This window comes from Phascolarctos cinereus, unplaced genomic scaffold (genome assembly GCF_003287225.1).
Source record: "Phascolarctos cinereus isolate Bilbo 61053 unplaced genomic scaffold, phaCin_HiC Scaffold_5;HRSCAF=322, whole genome shotgun sequence".
Classification (NCBI taxonomy): Eukaryota; Metazoa; Chordata; class Mammalia; order Diprotodontia; family Phascolarctidae; genus Phascolarctos; species Phascolarctos cinereus.
In genome coordinates this window covers 305,287,362-305,303,476 of record NW_027555958.1, presented here as the reverse complement: position 1 = coordinate 305,303,476, position 16,115 = coordinate 305,287,362, and the positions used below count along the sequence as shown (strand labels likewise).

Here is a 16,115-nt window from a genome sequence, read left to right as displayed (position 1 = left end):
AACAAAACTTTCTGGGATCATTTGCATTTGAGTTCCTAGGGAGTTGGAATAACTTTTAGTTTAAAGCTGACCTCAGACTTAACTGGCTGTGTGACCTGGGGAAGCTGGTTAAATACCTTAGTTTCCTCATCTGTGAAATGGGATAATAACCGAACCTACCCCATGGTTGTGAAGTCCCAACAAAATAATGAATGTAACACATTTTGCAAACCTTAGAATGCTAATATAAATGGCAGCTTTGATTATGTGGTGGGAATCTTCTTCTAGTCTGGAAAGAACTTTTGTCCTAGACGTTTCATTCTCTGAGGTACTGGCTGTGTGGGGAAATCATAGGATCAGACTCAGAGCTGGAAAAAAAGCGTGGAGGTCACTTTTGCAATTTTACAGATAAGGAAACTGAGGCTTGGAGAGGTTACATGTAGTAAATGGTGGTGTTGGAATTTGAATCCAACTCTGATTCCAAATCCGACTCTTTTCCTGCCTGGGCAAGCAGCTTCCTATTCATGGAAGGAGTCCGAGTTGTCTAAGAACTATGATCCTTGGCTCGGACCTCATGTCAAAGATTGGGATATATGACTTTACCTAGCTTATAAATATGGGGTTCTTAACCTGGGATCCATGGGCCTTGTAGGGGGCAGGAGGGTCTATGAATTTGTAACTTTTAAAGTATTTTAATAACTGTATTTCAACATAATAGGATTTCTTTGTAATCCGATGCATTTTATTTTATATATTTAAAAATGCTATTCAGAGAAGGGATACATAGGTTTCACCATACTGCTCTAGATGAAAACCAGGAACGTCTCTGAGATATCACTTCTCATGCTGGAGAGCAGTTACTAATGCGCTGTAGTTTCCTAATGCCTCCCTGATTAAGATAGAGAAATATTTTGAATTAGTGGCTCCCCACTGGTTCTGGGGTAATAATAATACTAATAATGAGCATTTATATGCTATACAAAGCACTTGAAGGCTTACAAACTCACAATTTAACTCATTTGTTCTTCATGGGAACCCTGTAAAGTAGGTGCCATTATTATAATCCCCATTTTACAAATGAGAAAACTGAGGCAGACAGAGGTTAAGTGACTTACCCAGAGTCACAGAGCTAGGAAGTGTCTGAGGCAGAATTTGAATTTAGGTTTTTCTGACTCCAAGCCCTGCACTCTCTTCCACTAGACCATCTATCAGTACTGTTTTAAAGCCCCGAGTTTTCAGGGCTTGTGACTGATATCATTGAGTTCCTTTCTTTCTTCTTTCAAAGGGAGTACAAGTTACATGTACAAGGGGGGGCAGATGCACACCCCGTAAGTGATTTGAATTTTCTGATGACAGCTCTCTGAACTTACACACACTGGGAAAGAGGGACTGCCTGAGCCCAAATCTTCCTCAAGGAGACTTGGAAGTTTGCTTATTAAACTGGGCTCCAGTTTGTTTTGAGAAGTATGAAGAGATCCAGAGAGGTCATCAGTCTGAGTAGGGAAGCAGCTTTTGAATAACTGAAAAATAGCTGTTTCCAAGGGCTAGGCACTGACAAGGACCCCTCTTTCTTGGAGATCTGCAGCTCATGCACCCAGGCATTCCAAGTCACCTGGGAAGAGGCTGGAGCTATTTGGAAGTTTGGAAAGCATGGGGAGAAAAGTGGTGGGGTGGGTTGGCTCTGAACACACCCCTTTGCCTTCCCTCTCAGCCTCCTACCACCCCTCCCCCAAGTGAAATGTGGGGCTGGCCCTTCTCTGTCTGTGTCCCCATTGGCTAGCGAAGCAGCAAGGGGGGATTTAAAAAAGGAGAAAGTGCTGAAGAGGGACTGGAGCCCGTGAGTGCTGAAGGTTTGGTTGCCCCCACCCTAGCTGGCACCATGAAGTTCCCTCTAGTTCTCTGCCTGCTGTGCCCGCTGGTCCAGGTTGCTTTCCACTCTGTGCAAGGGTGGCAGGCCTTCAAGAATGATGCCACCGAAATCATCCCTGAGCTCAGTGAGCAGCCCGAGCCTCCGCCTGACCTGTCGAACAGCAATAACAAGACGATGAACCGGGCGGAGAATGGAGGGAGATACCCACACCACCCCTTGGAGCCCAAAGGTATTCAAAGTACAATGACCAAGACAGGAAGGGCAAGAGGGTTGTCCTAGATGAGGGCCTCTCTATCTGTGCTTGCTAAATTATAATCGGCAGGGTTTCAGAACCATTGGTGATATTGGGGAAACAGTTCTTCCCCATCACTAGGGGTGCCCAGCTCTGCCTAACCAAGAGAGTGGTACTATAGCTTCCTCCACCCCACCCCTATGCCACTGCTCCTGGGTGGTCTGGTGATCTGGTAGCTGGAGAAGTTGTCAAATTTCTTTTTTTATAGAACTTTTAAAGGATAGGGGAGACAGCCCTCTCTTTTAGACCCACTAAGTGCTCCAGGGGCACTGGCAGGGGAAGCTACCTGCAGCATCAGGATTTGGCCATGGCAGTATGAGGCAGGGCAAAGAGTTGTTACCCCAGGCCACAGCAACTGTCACAGATGTGCTTCACAGCTGTGATTATCAGTTGGTAGCAGGGATGGTGTAAAAGGAATATGAATGGGGACAGGAGCTTTAGAGCTGGAAGGGACCTTGGAGGCCACTCAGTTCAGCCTCCTCATTTTATATATGAGGAAACCAAGGCCCAGAGATGTGAAGTAACTTGCCTAAAGTTATACAAGTAGTAAATAGCAGGTTGTCTGATTCCAATTTTAGAGTGTTAGTTTCCCCCCCCCCCCATTATACCTTGCAACAATCTGGGCAAAGTATAGGAGCCAGAGACTCAGCTTTTGAGAAGCAGAGGATATCAGAGGAGTATAAGGATCAGGAAAAACAAAACAAAACAAAACAAAACAAAACAAAACCCAATTCTTTACAGGCAGAGTGGAAAGAAAAAGTCTACCTTAAAAATCTGACTCAGTGAGCTGGTGATAGGGGAAGGGAGCATGGAGGGAGGACCAAAGTCTATCCCTAACTATCCAGTACTAAGTGAGAATTTCAGATTTTGCCTTAGCAAGGTCAGAAGAGTAACCCTTGCACTTGAAGGTTTTTTTTTTTGTCCTGGTTCCTGGCTTCCATGACTTCTCTGTTCCCCCACAGCACGAAGATGTTTTTAGCATCTGCAGTGGGCATGGGGTGTGTTGGCTTGTGTTCTGTTTAACAAATACTTAAACCTAATCTGGGGCTACAAAGTCAGAGGAAAATCTTACCTGAGAGATTCTCAGACTAGCAGTAAGAAACAAGAAAGATTGGGGCTGTAAAGGCCTATGAAGTCAGCCACAGACAAACCCACCATCACTGTGTGGAAAGAAGGGCTTGCCAGGAGTTTCTCTCCCATGTATGTTTGTGATAAGGGAATCCATCTAGATCATTCAAAGAGGTCTCCAGAAAAGGAGAGCCCAGAGAAGGGCATTGTTCTGGATCTCGGTTTTCCTGGGCAGAAGGCAAACATGAACAGGAAGATAGTCCCAGCTCCCAAGAATTCAGGGTCTAGAGACCAAGTGGGTCAAGAGCTGATTCCTGAATTCTGCCCAATATAGTCCGAACTCCAGAAAGACCTTTTGGAAATCATAGTGGCTGCCATTTTTAGTGTACTTACAAGATACTTTATGTACATCATCACAGCCCTGTGAGGTAAGTGCTACAGATGTCATTATGCCCATTTTACAGATTTTACAAGTCTAAGGTTTGGTGGGGGAGGAGCCTCTGGGTTTACATGAGTAAACACGCTTGCCCTGAGATCCTACCACTCAAAATACCATTCTTTCTCTACAGAGGAAGTGCCTAAACTGGGCAGCACTATTCTTAGCCCTAGAAGCCTCTTTCCCTGGGCAAACACAGGCCGCCCCCACACTCTGCAACCCCAACTCTTAACTAGGAATACAGCCTGGTGAGGGAAACTAAATAAAAGCATGGTGGAGCCAAAGCTTACACTGCTGCCCACAGGTCCCCTCTTTGGCTCAGTGCCTCTGAGCCTCTGGAATAGCCTTGGGGAAGGCTTTCTCTCTCTCTCTTGCTGTCTGTCCTGGGGACTATTTTTCATCAGTTTTGACCTCCCCTCGCCCCCCGCAGCTGTCAGTTCAGCTGCCTTTTGTTTGCAAGAATTCAGAGCTCGGCCCAGAGGCAGGAGGTATGGCCATCCCGCAGAGATAGCATCACCATCCCAGCATCCTCTGGGACTCAGACTTTTTTTGTAAGGCTTTCAGTGCTACTAGGAACCTGAAGATCATGAATCCAGAGCTGGAAGGGACTTCACAAGCCATCTAGCCCACTCCCTTCATTTTACAGATGAGGAAACTGAGGCCCAGAGAGGTTAGGTGACTTGCTCAAGGTCATACAGGCAATAAGCTTTCAAAGAGAGATTTGAACTCTGATCTTCTGACTCCACTATATCAATCACTGACAGGTTTTTAGTCAGAGCTTAGCTCCCTTTCCTCATTTTAGCTTATGATTTTCATGGTGCTTTACCTAATTTCAGCCTTGCAATGAGAGAGGTACTACTAATACTTCTTTCTTGCAGATAGATTACTTGACAGCTAGGAAGTGTCTGAGGCATATTTTGTCCACTATGCCACTAAGATGCCCACACTTGGAAAGTATGCCTTCTTCATTTAACTCTGGACTTGAAATGTGAGTGTTTCTCCCAGAGGGCATGGAAAACTCTGCTGTTTCCCTACCAAGTTCATCCACAGGGCCTAGATTGTTCCTAAAGCCCCATTCCAGTCCCCTATTTCCAGTCCCCACTGCCACAGCCATCAGGACCTGTATCCAGCCTTGCTCCTCTGCAAAGGTCCAGTTAGTTCTCATGCCCATAATGATTTCCTTTCCCTTCTTGGTTTCCTGAGAGACTTTCAGCACAGAATAAATAAGGCTGGATTCTGTCTGCCTTGTATGTTACTGCCTGTAAAGGAACAGGCATTTCGGCACCTTTAAACCTCGGGGAAGTAGCCCAATTTAACGGGGCAGGAGTGCTCATCACACACCACAGTTAACATTAAAGTCCTCTCTTTTTTTCTAGCGAAATGGTTCCCACATCTGCTGGACAAACCAGTGCTAGGACTCTGTCCTTGATAATCCTTCCACCTCCCTTCTCTGTCTGACAGGAGTGACTGCCAAGTTAAATCTACTCAGGATTTGGGGGAAGGAATATTTGGGAGCAGGACAGAATCAGGCAAGAGGGGCTTGATGAGCCCAGAAAATTGTTTAAGCCAGGGTGGGTGAGACAGGAATCTTTAGCTGGCTTGAGTGACCCAAAGTGGTTTGTTTCCAGGACTTCTTTTTCTTTGTTTCTCTCTCTCTCTCTCTCTCTCTCTCTCTCTCTCTCTCTCTCTCTCTCTCTCTCTCTCTCTCTCTCTCTCGGCAATCGGGGTTAAGTGACTTGCCCAGGGTCACACAGCTAGTAAGTGTCAAGTGTCTGAGGCTACATTTGAACTCAGGTCCTCCTGACTCCAAGGTCGGTGCTCTATCCACTGCGCTACTTAGCTGCCCGGTTTCCAGGACTTTTTGAATATGATTTGGGAAACAATCCAGTTAGTCACAAAAGCTCAAATGTCTAGGCATTGACAACTCTACAAAGGAAATGCGACTTGAAGGCTTGAGGAAAAGGCTCCTAGGGGTTGGGGCGGGGGTGGGGGAGAGAGGACAAGAGCTTGATGCTTGAAGTTTAAGGCAGCTGGCTAGACCTGGAGAGGTCAGGGGAGCTTCTAGCCCAGATACCACCTTTATCGCTGGTCACTAGCAGCTTGCTTCCCCTTGTACCCCTAGACGCCTCGGATTACAGCTGCCGGGAGCTGCACTTCACCCGCTACATCACCGATGGGCCCTGCCGCAGCGCCAAGCCGGTCACTGAGCTGGTGTGCTCGGGCCAGTGCGGGCCAGCGCACTTGCAGCCCAATGCCATTGGGCGCAAATGGTTGTGGCGCCAGAGCGCCCCGGACTATCGCTGCATCCCTGACCGCTACCGCATGCAGCGCATCCAGCTGTTGTGCCCGGGAGGCGAGGAGTCCCGGACTCACAAGATTCGTGTAGTGGCCTCCTGCAAATGCAAGCGCTACACTCGTTTCCACAACCAGTCGGAGCTCAAGGACTTCGGCAAGGAGGCCGCTCGACCCCCCAAGAACAAGAAGCCGCGGCTGTCCCGGATCCGGAGCGGCAAGTCCAAACAGCCAGAGCTGGAGAATGCTTACTAGGGAGCCCCTAGACCCTGCCCCAGGCCGCTTCTCCCTCCAAGACGTGCCAGAGCCGAGGTCACCCCGCAAAGGCCTCTGGGTCTTTGTCTGTTTCTTTGTTTTGTTTTGTTTTCATTCCTGAAGCGCAGGGTAGGGTCTGTCTCCCCAAATCCCGAAGCCTGAACCTTTTAGCGCAGAGGGTGAGGAAGACTGATAGCCAGGCCACTGGGAAACTGGGAGGGGACCGAGCAACGTGGGGTAGCCACGTGGAGGGGAGGGGGCCTCCCGCCAGCCTTGGAACAAGCTGGTGGATCTCTTCTGGGAAGGGGAGGGCTGGACAGGTAGGATCTCCTGTAACCGAGACACTCCCAGCCCCCCCCCCCACTACCACAGGAGTTCGGAGGGGAGAGTCTCTGCACTACCCCATCCCTTCCGCCAACTTGCTTATACCCCAGGAGTTAAAAGAGAGCGCTTAGGAGCGCCTAAAGGGTATATGAAGCCCTGGGCTTTGCAATCTTCAGTAATATTTATGACCTACTGATTAGAAAAGAAAGTGGCATGAGATTAGTCCTCCATTGTCTCCTGGTCCCAATTCCATCTGGAAGTCTTTAAGGTGTAAGTAACATCAGGTTGTCAAAAAGGAAAATCCCACCTTTAAATAGGAAGCCTAGAGAAATTGGACCAGATGATCTTGAAGGACACAGCCAACTCTGAGAATCTGAACTACCAGATCATCTAGCCCTCCTATCAAAACCTAGTTCTGTTCGCCAGTGTTCAAGGAGGGTGGAGAGATGGTAACTTTCACAGCTTGGCTTTCCAGTTCAGTTGTAAGCAAATTCTTCCCCCTGGGGTGGGGTGGGGGTGGTTGCAGAGTTATTATACTTTGCAAACCTTGTGAACTTTCATTTTTCAGCCACCACTGAATTGTCAGCAGGGCAAGGAGATGGGCTAACTCCCAACACAAAACGGGACCTAGGTAGGAAATGAATAACAGTACTTCTTAGAGTAAGCCCGGAGTGAGGGTGTTGGGGGAAAAGCAGCTGGAGAAACCGTGCCCTCTCTCCCAGAAGGACAGTTCTATTCCTGACCTAACACTTTCTTTCTTATGGTAACCTCTGCAAAGTTCTCTCGTGACCCAGCCCCTCTCCTCCCACCAGTACCTGGGGTCTGTGCCCACAGGTCTTCGTGACAGAGACCAGTGTTGGTTCATTGTAAAAGATGAGCCAGTCAAAAGGCCTGGTCCATGCACATGTAGTTCACTGGCACATTCTTCTCCTGAAAATAGCTTAGCCCCACGCGTACATGTGTTGATGCTCCTTTCATTGAAAGATCATTGTTGGAAAGCAAAAACAAACAAAAAAATTGCAACTGCTGTACATATGCTGAAACCCCACAAAATGCAATAACTGCAGTCCAAAAATCTTTTGGCAAAACATTTTCAGATACTTCTTTGTGTATAATTTTTAAAAAATGTTTTGTTGTGTGTGTGTGTGTATGTGTACGTATGTGTTTTTTTAAGCGTATTCAATGTGAAAGCCTGCAGGTCTGGTAGCTTGCATTTGCAGTGCCTCCAGGTGGGACCCTGACGCAGGAATGAAAGTAATTGTTTTTAAAAGAATAAGTTACATATTTATTTTCTTGTTTAAGTTATTTATGCAAAAGTATTTTTCTCGTAGAGAACAAAAAATTAATATTGCTTTATGAAATAACAGTCTGGTCTTTCAGGATTCCAAATGTATTGTTAATAAAGACAATGATTATTTAAAAAAAAAAGGATGTGGGCTTTTTTTTAAACCACACAAATCTTGTCAATGATACTCCCATTATTCCAGTCACCTAAACTTGACGCCTCAAAGTCACCTTTGACTCCCCCATCACCTGAATCAATTCAGTCACTAAGGCCTGCCAATTTTTGCTTTGAAATGTTTCTCTTTATCCACCTCTAATGTTTCCATTTCACTACTCTCAGACCAGCCCAGGCCCTCATAGCCTCCAGCCTACATTACTATAGTAGTTAGAAGTCTAAGTGGTCTCTCTAGGTCCTGTTTTTCTCCCTACCCAATCCATCCTATCCTCTGTTGCCAGATTAATGTTTCTAAGGCATCCCTTTCATCTTGTTACTGCCCTGTTAAATACCGCCAATGATTCCTCTTTGCCTAAAGGGAAATTTCAGCTGGACACTCAAGGAGCTTGACAACAAGATAGCTAGCCTTCATTTTCTCGATGTAATTTTATCTTCTTTACCTCCCTCCCCCCAGTCTGAACTCTCTCTAGCCAGGCGAATCAGTACGATTTCCCAGACAGGCCATATTCATTCCTAACTCCATGTCTTTGCTCTTTTCCTGGCTTGAAATACTCTTCCCCATAACCATTTTGGAAAGCAATTTGGAATTATACTAAGAAAATGACAAAAATGACCATACATTTTGACCCAGTCAATTGCCAATAAGCATTTATTACTTGCTTACTATATGCCAGAAATTGAACTTATTTGCTGGGGATACGAAGAAAGGCAAAAGGCAGTCCTTGTCCTCAAGGAGCTCACAATCTAATGATGTAGACAGCCTAGAAACAACTATATGCAAACTCTATACAGAAAAAATAGGAACTAATCAACAGAGGAAAGACATTAGAATTAAGAGGGATTACAAAAGAATTCCAGTAGAGATCACACTGTCAACCCCATGGATGTCAATGATAAAAAGAAAGGGACTCATATACATCAAAATATTCATAGCAGCAATTTTTGTAGTAGCTGAGATATGGAAACAAAGTAAATTTCCATTGATTGTGAATGGCTAAACAAATTGTGGTTCATGCTTACACCATGCTATGAGAACAGTAAATATGGAGAGTATATAGAAGCATACAAAGGCATATGAACTAATAACAAGTGAAGTGAGCAGAACCAGAAAACCAATATATGCAATGACTGCGACAATGTATATGGAGGTGGAGGGGGGTTAGGAACTGGAACTGGAATTTCACTGATACAGGAACTCTCAGAAGAGAAAACTCCAGCTTACCAGTATGGTCAGCACCTTCTTGCAACTTACCCTCTTAGAAAGTTGTTGCCTAGAGCACTGAGAGGTTAAGTGAGCTGGTGAGGGTCACAAAGCCAGTTATGTGTCAGGGGTGAGACTTGAGCCCAGATCTTCTTTTTAAGTATATTTTAATTTAGCACAGTAGTTCCAACCCTGTTCTGCTTGTCACCCTTGTGAACTATCTTCTGTATGTTTTAAAAATGTTTTATCAATGTTCTATTCTTTTCGTATCACTACCATTCCCCACATGCCAAAACTGTCCTCAGTCTTCCAACAACTAGTCTTTCTTTGTTGTTTGTCCTTCATTCTTGAAGAGGACCATGACATTAGGAAGAAGATGCCATGACTTGCAAGTGAATTGGATTTAAGTGAGGAAGTGCTGTGTGAGGTCACCAGCCTTACTTTCTCCTCTAGAGCCACCTGGCTCCAGTGGCAAGATACAGATCAGGATGACTGGAGATGGCCCCACAGTCTTCCGTTATGACAAATAACTATAGCCAAACAAAGCAAATACACGCATTGGCCATGAGGAATGGCTCTGGTACTTATATGTTTGAATCTATTCTCTATATATCTTGGATATCAGAGAAATTTGCTGCAAGTATTTTTTGCAGCAAGTCATATGAGACTGAATGTCTCATTTTGGAAGGGAATAAATATTTATATAGCATCCACTGTATGCGAGACACTATGTTAAGCACTTTTACAAATATTATCTCATTTGATCCTCACAACAACTTTGTGAGTTTGGTGTTATTATCATCCCCATTTTTACAACTGAGGAAATTGAGGAAAACAGAGGTTAGGTGATTTGCTCAGGGTCACACGCTAGTGGCTGAGGAAGGACTTGAACTCAGGTCTTTCCAACTCCTGGCCAAGAGTTCTATCCTCTTTGACACCAGCTGACTCCAGTTTACCGCTTCTCTGTCAAGAAGTGGAAAGCATTGTTCATCTTCAGTCTCCTAGAGCCACAATTGCTCACAGGAATTGATCAAAGTTGTTAAGTCTTTCACAGTTGTTTTCCTTTACAATATAGTAATCATCATATGAATTGTTTTCCTGGTATTCTCCACTTCACTCCATATCAGAGTATAACCTTCCCAGATTTCTCTGAATGTGTCTCATAATTTCCTATCGATCAATAACATTCTTTACATTCATGTTCCATAATTTATTTAGCCATTCCCCAATTCATGGAGATATTTCCAGTTCTTTGCTATAACAAAAAGTGCTGCTAAAATATTTTGTCCGTATGGCTCCTTTCCTTCTTTTTTCTCTTGGGGGTAGTGGTGTTGGGAACAGGATAAAAAACACTTTACAAATATCATCTCATTTGAGCCTCCCAATGACCAGGGGAAGTTGGTGCTATTACTCCCATTTAACAGATGAGGAAACTGAGGCTAAGAAGGTAACACAGCCAATAAATGTCTGAGGATAGATTTGAACTTGTTGTCTTTTTGTCTGCAGATCCAGCCCTCTATTTACTGTAGGCGCTAATCAGGCCAAAGGTTATGTACAGTTTAGTGACTTTTTGGTTAGAGCTCCAAATTGCTTTCCAGGATGGCTGAACCGATTTATAGCTCTACCAGTAGTACGTGAATGTGCAGGACCTTCCACAGTCCCTGCAATAATTGGTCTCTTTCCATTTTTTTTGTCAGCTTGGTTAATTCCTGTGTTGTTTTCATTTGGATATCTCTTACTGTTAGTCACTTGGGTTATTTCTTTTTTCATATATTTGTTGGTGGTTTCCCTTTCTTTTACAAACTATCTCTTCACATCCTCTGGCCATTTGTCAATCTTGCTCTTATATATTTGGATCAATTCCCTATATATCTTGGATATTAGACCTTTATCAGATCAATTTGCACTATTTTTACAGTGTTGTTGTTATGATACAAATTGTCCCGATTCGGCTCATCTTATTCTTCATCAGTTTATAAAAGTCTTCAAAATTGTTCAGTTTTATAATATTGATATTAGAGTATAAATTGTTTTCCTGGTTCTACTCATTTTCCTTTGCATCAGTTCACATAAGTCTTCCCATGTCTTTTTGGAATCATCTATTTCTTCCTTTCTTACATCACGATAGTAATGCATCACATTCATATACTACAACTTAATCATTCTTCAATCGTTGGACATACTCTTAATTTCTATTTTTAACCACCTCAAAAAGAACTGCTATGCATATTTTTTAACATAAGGAACTTTTTCTTCTTCTTTTGTCTCTTTTGGGTATAGACTTAACAATATTATAGCTGGATCAAAGAGCATTGTACTATAGTAACTTCGTGTGTACTTCCAAATTGCTGTCTGGATTCCAAATTGCTGTCTGGAATGTTGTACCCCTTCACAGGTCCACCAATAGTGCATCAATGTGTCTGTTTTCCCATAACCTCTTCAATATTTATTGCTTTCCTTTTTGTCATTTTTGCCATTCTGTGGGGTGTGAGGTAGAATCTTATAATGGCTCTAATTTGAATTTCTGTAATTAGTAGTGATTTGGACCATTTATAAAAATATGGCTATAGAGAACCTAGGTTTCTTCTCTGGGAACTGCATGTTCATAGCCTTAGATCATTTATCAATTAGAAAATAATACATTGCTTTTTTAATGCCATATGGGCAAGGCAAAATAGTTTTTACCTAGTTACGGGAAATGGGAATTTGCCTCAAAAAAGGAGATCCTTTAGCAGATCTGGTAGTAATCCTGAGTATACAAATGAAGGTAAGGAGGAATCTTCATCTAGCCCCTGCAAAAAAGAGCAGCCCTTCAATAGAGACTCTAAAGGGGAAAGATTGGGATCATCCCCTAACGGGGCTTCCAAGGAGGGGGTAGCTCTGGCTGATGATCCAGGGGAACACTTAGGTGGAGGTGGTATGGGATGAGTTCCTGTATGAACTTAGACCCTGAGACAGATTGTATGCAAGAAGCTGATGACCTCTTAGTTTTCTTGCTACAGATGATCCTAACCCATGCTGGGAATTTGAGATAGATTTAGAGATGTCAAGACTGCTACCATGGCCTTGATGTTCCTAGTGTTGCTTCTGTTAATTGTCGCCACTTTATATTAGAACCATTATGAATGGTTCCTGTATTGCATTGTACCTTTTGAAGAAGTTGTGGTCAATTCTTTTTTGTTTTTATATTTTTGTTATCTAATTTAGGCTTCTCCCTTAATATTGCCTCCGGTAGGCTTTTTCCTGAAGCTGGAGCTATTTTAAAGTTATTTTAGTGGTGGGAGGTCCATTGGAGTGTTGAGGGGTAGGGCACCAATTTCTTTACATAGACTTTGGTGGTTTTCCTTCAAGGAGGCAAGAAAGCTGCCCTTGGGACTTGATTGGTCCAGAGGAGTGTTGTTATTGTTGTTATTCTTGAGTCAACTCATTCCAACTCTTCATGACCCCTTTTGGTTTTTTTTTGGCAAAGATGCTGGAGTGGTTTGACACTCTCGCCCATTTTACAGAGGCAGACTAAGGCAAACAGGGTTAAATGACTTGCCCAGCATCACACAACTAAGTATCTGAGACTGGATTTGAACTCATGAAGATGAGTCCAGAGGAGTAGGACTTTTTAAAAAAAAAATCCCTACTTCTCTTTTAGTCCAGAGGAGTAGGGATTTAAAAAAAAAAAACTAGCCTATGTGGAGTTGGTCCTCCCGAGGTTTGGCAGATTTCCCACCACCCTTCAGGGATAGATACCTTTCTGACCCAATGTTGCCATTGTTGTGGTGAATTAGCAACTAGGAGTTGTATTCTTTTAGACCTTATTATAAAGTTGTTGTTATTACATTTTATGGCATGCAAATGGTTTCTTGCATTCCTGGGATCAGAAAGACCTTAGATCAAATCCAGCCTCAGACACTTACTAGCTGTATAATATGGGCAAGTCACTTAACCTCTGTTTGCCTTCGATTCCTCATCTGTAAAACTGGCATAATAATAGCACCTATCTTCCGGGGCTGCTTTAAGGATCAAATGAGATAATAATAGTAAAGCACTTTTCACAGTGTCTAGCACGCAGTAAGTGCTACATAAATGTTAGCTGTTATTATTTCGATCCCAAGCCTGAATCATTGGATTGGCCTCAGTTAGGCCTGGCCCAGAATGCAGTAATTTAATAAACATTTCCTTCACTTCTGAATATATACCTCTGTCTTTCCTACCCAGCACGTGAACCACCCCTTATAACAAAGAATAAAAAAGAAAGAGGAAAAAAAATCAGCTCAGCAAAACTAATCAATACATTTAGCCAGTCTATCATGCAATGTTACAGATCCATGTGGCCTGCAGTGGAATTTCTGGTTTAAGAGGTATGGATATTTTATTCGCTTTTAAAAAAGATCATTCCAAATTGCTTTCCAGGATTGTTAGACTAATTTCAGCATCATTCCTTTTTTTTTTTAACTAAATGGGTAACTCCAGAAAGTTGAAAGGGATTTTGGTCAAGAAGGTGCCATATAGAAATTCAGTAGTTTATGGAGCCTTCGAGGCCTCTGATAATTCTCTGCAAATTCCCTTTCAAGTCCTTGCCCCAAGGGAAGCCTCTGCAGCTTCCAGATGCTCAGAACTAGAAGGGGTTGCTTGGGTGAGAGTTAGGACAATGGGTTGACACCATTTATAGATTCCCTGGGTTTCTAACTCTGGTATAGCAAATCCATCATATATCCCAGATGTCAGGAAACTCCTTCTAAAGAAAATAGGTGATAGAACTGAGGAATTAGCCCAACCCACCAAGGAGAACTCTGCATCAGGTGAAGAGACAATTTATTTGGATTTTGACAGCTAAAGTTCAGGGCTATTAATAAGTACAATCTGGTTCTCTGCATTCCCAGGTGTGAGGTCTCCCCTCCAGTCCTGAAAGATCAGGTTGCCTCTGTATTCTGAGCACTCCAGCACCAGGGAAGGAAGGACTGGAGAGGGTGGGGAGATTCACACAGCAAACTACAGGGGAATTAAATGATTATTTATAGTGAATATCAAAAAAGAACTATTTGAAAGGTTGGCATCTAAGACGGTCTCCCAATTTCACAAATATTTGTACAGGTCTTCCTGTCCTCTACTTTAGACTAGCGATTCAATTAAATTCAGCTCAAAAAAATTTAATTCAAACATTTGTTGCTTATTCTGTGCAAGGTCCTATGCCAGACCCTGGCATACAAAGTCAAAGAAATGTCTCAGCCCTCGAGGAGATTATGTTTTAGTGGGGAGGTACACCTAGTGCACAGATAGGTAAACACAAAATTGTATAGAGAATAATAAAAAAAAAAATAATGTCAGGAAGGAGAGTGTTGCTGATTGGAGGAATCACAATAGACTTGGTTTGGTAGGTGACACTGGAACTATTCCTTAAAGTAAGCTGGAGTCAGAGGTGAGGAAGAGTCCAGAAATGTGGGACCTCAGTGAGCTATAAACGTGGGAGGTGTTCGATTAGAATTCCTTCCAAGAGCAGGCCATCACCACTTGAGGTCTGGAAGCTAATAAATGGAGTCATTTCCTGAGTAATCAGCATCTGTATTAAAAGTCTGAGCCAGGGGCCTCCTGGGTAGTTAGGACTCTGCTTTGTCCAATCCATCTTGTCAGACAGGAAGTATAACATGGCTGTATGGCCAGAGCTACTCCTCATTCTTAATACTCTTTCCTTACCTACCTCCTTGGGGATCTGGTTCTGTACAAGTCGAAAGCAATAGGGCATAAAGAAGCACTGGCCCTGGAGTTAGAAGTCAATTCAGGAAACATTTATTATCAGAGGTAGCTGGTGGTACAGTAGATAGAGGGCTAAGCCTGGATCCAGGAAGATCTGAGTTCAAATCCTACCTTGGATACTTCCTAACTACATTCCTGGTCAAGTCTCTTCCCCTCTACCTGCTTTGCTTTCCTCAACTGTAAAATGAGGATAGTAAAAGCACCTACTTCCCAGGATTGGGAGGATCAAATGGGATAGCATAGTGCCTGGTACATAGTAGGCACTATATAAATGCTTATTTTATTCCATTATTAAGTGCCTATGATATATAATTCACTGTGCTAGGTAGGTGCTGAGGATAAAGAAACAAAAATGGAATGGCCCCTGCCCTCAAGGAGCTTGTAGTCTATCTAGGTAGGTAATATAAGTAGTAGTAGTAGTAGTAGTAGCAGCAGCAGCAGCTAACATTTGTATCAAATGTAGCAATCGCAAGCCCTGATGGGTGTAAGGGCATAGGGTAATGCTTCTCATTCTCCACTAAGGGGACCTTTCCACTGGACTCATACAAAGAGTGACCAGGTTATGTGCTAGAGGGTAATGGCCTCTTCTGAGTCTTCCCCATTTGAGATTTTCTTGGCAAAGATGCTGGAGTGGTTTGCCATTTCCTTCTCCAGCTCATTTTACAGATGAGGAAACTGAGGCAAACAGGGTTAAGTGACTTGCACAGGGTCACATGGCTAGGAAGTGTCTGTTGCTAGATTTAAACTCAGGTCTTCCCGACTCCAGACTTGGAGCTCTATCCATTGCACCACCTAGCTGCCCTCAGTGCCACCTAGGTGACCCTTCTCCAGAGACAGTTTAAGTCTCCTTTTCTTATATGCCTTGGCTGATTCTTACTTAAAGCTTATTATTTGGCTTGTGTCTAAGGTAGCAATTCTCAAAATGTGGTCTGGGGATGCCTGAGGGTCCCCAAGACCTTTTAGAGGGTCTGTGAGATGAAAACTACTTTCATAATAATATGAAAATGTTTTAATTTCTAATTACAATAAATATTGATAGATATAACCCAGTGAAACAAAAGATCTTTGGGGGTTGGTCCTCAATAATTTTTAGAGAGTAAGAGAAACCTAATACTAAAAACATGTGAGAGCTTCTGGTCATGGGTCTCCCCAAAACTGTTGGTAGGGGAGAAAAAGATAGATACTCAGCATATA

General features: G+C 43.3%; 1 protein-coding gene across 1 annotated transcript; it reads left to right on the top strand.

Moving 5' to 3' along the window:
• The first annotated feature begins 1,828 nt into the window (after positions 1-1,828).
• On the top strand, positions 1,829-7,899 carry SOST (sclerostin). Its single transcript, XM_020972735.2, has 2 exons — positions 1,829-2,078; positions 5,768-7,899. Exons 1-2 carry the CDS (start codon positions 1,859-1,861, stop codon positions 6,190-6,192), a joined length of 645 nt encoding a protein of 214 aa, XP_020828394.1. The 5' UTR covers positions 1,829-1,858; the 3' UTR covers positions 6,193-7,899.
• The last annotated feature ends 8,216 nt before the right edge of the window (positions 7,900-16,115 follow it).

What these genes read in the sequence shown, in the direction of transcription:
- SOST (XM_020972735.2), top strand. Translation starts at nt 1,859, where the DNA reads ATGAAGTTCCCTCTAGTTCTCTGCCTGCTGTGCCCGCTGGTCCAGGTT. An exon ending in CCACCCCTTGGAGCCCAAAG is followed by an intron (nt 2,079 to 5,767) that starts GTATTCAAAGTA and finishes TTGTACCCCTAG; the next exon opens with ACGCCTCGGATTACAGCTGC.